Source organism: Carcharodon carcharias, chromosome 13 (genome assembly GCF_017639515.1).
Source record: "Carcharodon carcharias isolate sCarCar2 chromosome 13, sCarCar2.pri, whole genome shotgun sequence".
Classification (NCBI taxonomy): Eukaryota; Metazoa; Chordata; class Chondrichthyes; order Lamniformes; family Lamnidae; genus Carcharodon; species Carcharodon carcharias.
The window spans coordinates 90,815,072-90,820,123 of NC_054479.1; the positions used below are offsets into that span (position 1 = coordinate 90,815,072).

The 5,052-nt window shown below is 46.9% G+C and overlaps 1 protein-coding gene across 1 annotated transcript; it reads right to left on the bottom strand.

Moving 5' to 3' along the window:
- Window positions 1-1,338: 1,338 nt before the first annotated feature.
- Window positions 1,339-4,518, bottom strand: LOC121286449 (ATP-sensitive inward rectifier potassium channel 8-like). Its single transcript, XM_041203568.1, has one exon. It carries the CDS (start codon window positions 3,872-3,874, stop codon window positions 2,642-2,644), a length of 1,233 nt encoding a protein of 410 aa, XP_041059502.1. The 5' UTR covers window positions 3,875-4,518; the 3' UTR covers window positions 1,339-2,641.
- Window positions 4,519-5,052: the final 534 nt, after the last annotated feature.

Here is a 5,052-nt window from a genome sequence, read left to right on the forward strand (position 1 = left end):
CAAGGGTGTCCATTGGAGTACTTCATCCACTTTGTCCATCTGTATTATACCAATTTGTATGCAATTATTTTCTAGTTAGCACTTATTGCAGCTTTCCAAATGGTTAAATATTTTCAATATAAAATGATTACGATTTAACAATCTCAAGCAAATGGCTCATATGACAGGATGTGCAAAACGGATCATTCAACAGGCAAGTAAATAAATGCTAATACGTGGATAATTTCCTTGAATTTTCATTGACAAAGATCAAATAATGTTATGTAACACTGACAACAATGATATGTATTTATATAGTGCCTTTACCATAACGAAAAATCACAAGGTGCATCGTACGATCGATTATATAACAAAATTTGATGCTGAGCCACATAAGGCGATATTAGGGTACATGAACAAAAGCTTGGCAAAATGTAGGTATTAAAGAACATCTTAAAGGAAGAAAGAGATGTAGAGAGGCGGAGGGGATTAAGGAGGTAATTCCAGCACTTGACAGCTGAATGAATAGCCACCGATAGTGGAATGATTAAAATCAGGGATTCTCAAGAGGCCTGAATTAGAGGAACACAGGTATCTTGGAGGGTTGCAAGGCTGGAGGTGATTACAAAGGCAGGGAGGACTGGGACAGTGAAGGATCTTAAAGATGAGGGTAGAATTTTTAAATTATAGCATTGTTTAACCAGGAGCCAATGTTGGTCAGTGAGCGCAAGGGTGATTGGTGAATGGGACTTCGAGCAAGATAGGAAATGAACAGCAGAGTTTTGGATGACCTCAAATTTACAGGAGGATAGGACACAGGAGGCCGTCCAAGGGTGCATTGAAATAGTCAAATGCAGAGGTATCAAAGGCATGAATGGGGCTTCCAGCCTCAGATGAGCTGAGACAGGGGTAGGAGTAAGCGGTCTTACCACAGTGATGCCACGGAAAAGTAGTTTGACTCTGTTCTAAGGGTCAAATATAACACAAGGTTGTGAACAGTTTCATTCAGCCAGTGACTAGGGAGCAGAGTTTGTAGTGGGGCTGAAGGCAATGACTTTTCTCTTCCCAATATTTAATGCTTACAAAAACAAATGCTTGAAAGCTCTGGCCTGCACTATGTTTACTCAGATAATAAAATTTTTTATCCCTTATTAGTTAAGAGGTTAGCAGGAAAAACAGATAAAATTGGAGAGCAGGAAAGAACCAGCTTGTCCATCAAGCCTGCTCCAACTCAGGATGTCTGGGGCATCAATAGCTAAATACTTACTGTCTGCCAGTCCCCCCACCCCAACCCTCCACCTACGCCTAACACACACACACACACACACACACAAACACGCACACAAGAACACAGGGACACACCCACAAACACACATACACACTCGAACTTGTGCACATACAGACACACACGGACACACACGCAGACACACACACACGGACACACACACATACGGACACACATACATGCACACACACACAGCCTTGTAATTTTCTGGAGGTAAAGCACTGCAGGAGTAAGAGGGGGAAATAGGCACTGGAAAGTTCCTATATGACAGCTAGCCTCTCCGACTGCCCTCAGATAGTCAAAAGGAGTCTAGGAGATCATATTGACCATGTGTAACAATAATTATTCACCTTTTTACCTTCTATATAAAAGTAGCTTCTTATAGATAAGCATTAGTTTCCCATTAGTCAGCAGTGAAAAATGTTAGGATTATGGTGTGAAACTTTTAGAGTGGGGAGGGGATTTAATCTCTCTGTTTCACACTCAAATGTAAATCCAGTGCAGGGCCAAAGTTGGTTTAGTCCAACTCCAGGACACATTGAAGCTGAGCTGGAGTGATGTAATGCACATAGGTGACACAGTCCGCATTAAAACATTTAAATCTTAAATGCTGAGCAAGGAACTCAATGAATGCAAGTCACCTCAGCACTCTCTTGCACAGGAGAGCTAAAGTCCCACCAGACCAGCTTAGGACAGTGCTGCCACTTAAACTGTAATAACCAATCTGAGCAATAGTTACTGCATTAATGTAACTTAGAGAAGCTAACATAACAGAATCCAATGTTATAGAAATCAATTAGGTAAGGAATGCATTATTTTTAATTTTAAAAATAGCCCCTGCCCATCCAGTCTCTGGTAAGTAGTTACGGAAGTAGTTAAAAGGTTATTGGAAGTTTTCAAATACAATTTTGTAATAACTTTCAAGCTCTATTGCAGTACCTGCCTATTTTATTAGTGCTATAATGCTGCTGTAATATGAAATCAGGTGAACTAGTGTAAACACAGTTTGATGCTACTGACAATTCTGCAAATCCTATATATTTAATTGTATAACAGCTGACAGAAATCAGTGTTATATTTGACACTATACAGAGATCAGTCAATATACCCCAGCCTAACATTTTTGAGATTGGCCATTTAACTAATGTGTCCATGCCAATTTTAAGAACAAGGAGGTAAATTCAGATTAGCTACTGCTGAGCAATGCTTAAAGGAGGGTTCTGGATTAAATTATACTTCGATTTAATTTATATGAAGGGGAAAGGCACAATGGCAGTTAATTAGTTTGCATATTAGTCTATATACCAACCCTCTTTAAAGTGTGAGGAAGCTCATCTGGGCAGTGACACTGGGAACCTGATTGTGCATTGATTAACCTCAGTTATCAGCCACATCAGAACTGGCCTCAGGGGTAAAGAACTGAACTTTGGGGACCACCAGAGAGGAGGTGCTCCTCCTCATGGAGTTGTTCCGCCTCATGGAGCTGCGCTTCCTCAGGGAGTTCTGGTGGGAAAGTTCGCTCTTCTGCAGGGTCTGGATCAGGATGGAAGGTTTCTCGTCCAGCTCTCGGGCAGAGCAACGAGGAGTCGCCACTTTGATCCTGTTGCCAAACTTGGAATAATCCACCGAGTAGATGCCGTCCTCCTCGGTTACTATCGGCACAAAGCGATAGCCCCACAAGATCTCCTCGGAGATGTACGAGGTCCTGGCCTGAGTTGTGATGCCCGTGGTCTCCACCACCCCTTCCAGGATCACAATGACCTCCAGGTTCTGACTCTGGAGGTCGCTGGCCGACATCTCATAGAGGGGGCTGCGCCTGTCCAGGACGTGACTGATGGTGAGCGGCGCCACCAGGAAGATGCTGTTGGTGTCTATGGGGTTGTCCACTTGGATATCGATCTGGTGGATGGGGATGACCTCTCCCTCGGTGGTGCTGCTCTTCTTCACCACTTGCATCCTGACCGAGGCGCTGATGATCATGCTCTTCCTCAGGTCGCCCACCCTGAACATGAAGCACAGTTTGCCGTTCCTCAGGCAGATGACGGCGTGGCGGCTGAAGATCAGGGTCTCGGCCCGGCGGTGAGCCTGGGCGGTCTTCATGAAGATGCAGCCCAGCATGACGGCGTTGATGATCAGCCCCGAGATGTTCTGCACGATGAGGCCTGTGATGGCCGTTGCACACTCCTCGGTGATCATCCTGCCCCCGAAGCCGATGGTGACCTGCACCTCGATGGAGAAGAGGAAGGCCGAGGTGAACGATCGCACTTTGGTCACACACGGCTCCGGACCGGAGCTCCGGTGGTGATCCAGGTCCCCATGGGCAAACGCCACCAGCCACCACATCATGGCGAAGAGGAGCCAGCTGCACAGGAAGGACATGGTGAAGATGAAGAGGGTGTAGCGCCATTTGAGGTCCACCAGGGTGGTGAAGACATCCTGCAGGAAGCGGCCCTGCTCTCGGATGTTCTTGTGAGCCGCGTTACAGGAGCCGTTCTTGGCGATGAAGCGAGCTTGGCGAGGCCGGACCGTGTAGCGGGGCTGCCGGACATTCTCAGCTGCGATCCGGGCCAGCACATATTCCTCTGGGATGATGCTCTTCCTGGCCAACATTCTGGGAACATAGTCCTGACTTTAACCAAGGCACTGGGTGTGTGTGTGTGTGTGTGTGTGGGGAAGACTCTCGGAGACTGGCACTTCTCTCCCTGCACTGGCATACACGTGAAATGAGAAATTGGCACTTCTGTTGGTCTCCTGAATTCAGTGGGAGCCTGTCACTTCCTCTCCAGTGTTGATGTCCAGGTTAATGGGAGATTTCCACTTCTGCCCCCCTGTCTCGATGCCCAGGTGTGAGTGGAGCATGGCACCTCTGCCTCCTAGTGCTGGTACCCAGGTGCAGTAGGAGCCTGGCGCTGCTACCTCCTGTGATATGCCCCAACTCTTTCAGCAGCCGCTATCCAAGAGCTGAACAGATCCACTTCAGAACCAAATTGGGAGAGAGAACCATCGCTGAAGGGATTGCCACACATCCACACGCTAGTCCCGGGGATGTGTTTCTCTGTGTGCGTGTTACACTGTAGCCGGCCCGGGAGATACAGCCCCCTTATCGCAATGAGTCCAAAGCAACTGGGGCTACAGATTCAGCCCGTTTTCAAGCCGCGTCCAGGCTCGAACTTTCTGACGTAAATGGGAGGATCTTACCTCCTCATTCCCAAAGGCAAATCCAGAAAAATGAAGAAAACATTAACCCCTTCAGATCATGAAAATCGTTCATTTCTCACATTTACACTAGCCCTGTATTTTATATATATATATATATTTTATCTGCTACATCAAACTGGAGCCGCCTCTTCTCATTTCATTGGATTTTATTCAGTGCTGATGCTTCACTTTCCACTCTGGAGCAACGTAAATTGCACAGCTCTCTCGCCGTGTGGACACTGAGTCATGGGACATAACCACATTCGGTCTTTCCCATCCTGTCCCGCACTGCGGAATTTGCCCTGAGGCTGCTCTCTGAGCTCTGAACAACAGAGGGAGAGAGACCGAGGGACCCCACCCCCGATATTAGGACTGACCATCGGGTAGAGAACGGCCTCAAATACGGGAGGGGGAGAGGAGAGAGAGGGTGGGGGCTGGTGGGGAGAGACGAAAGGATGGGGGAGAGAAAAGAGGGAGGGGAGGAGATAAGGAGGGAAGAGAAAGATATTCCACTGCCCATCTGATGATTTAATGTTTTGAATTTTGCCGTTCTATTGAGAAATCTTGTGGCTGAAATCTGTCCTGGGACT

Excerpts from the sequence above, each read along its gene's own strand:
- LOC121286449 (XM_041203568.1), bottom strand. The coding sequence starts at position 3,874 with ATGTTGGCCAGGAAGAGCATCATCCCAGAGGAATATGTGCTGGCCCGG.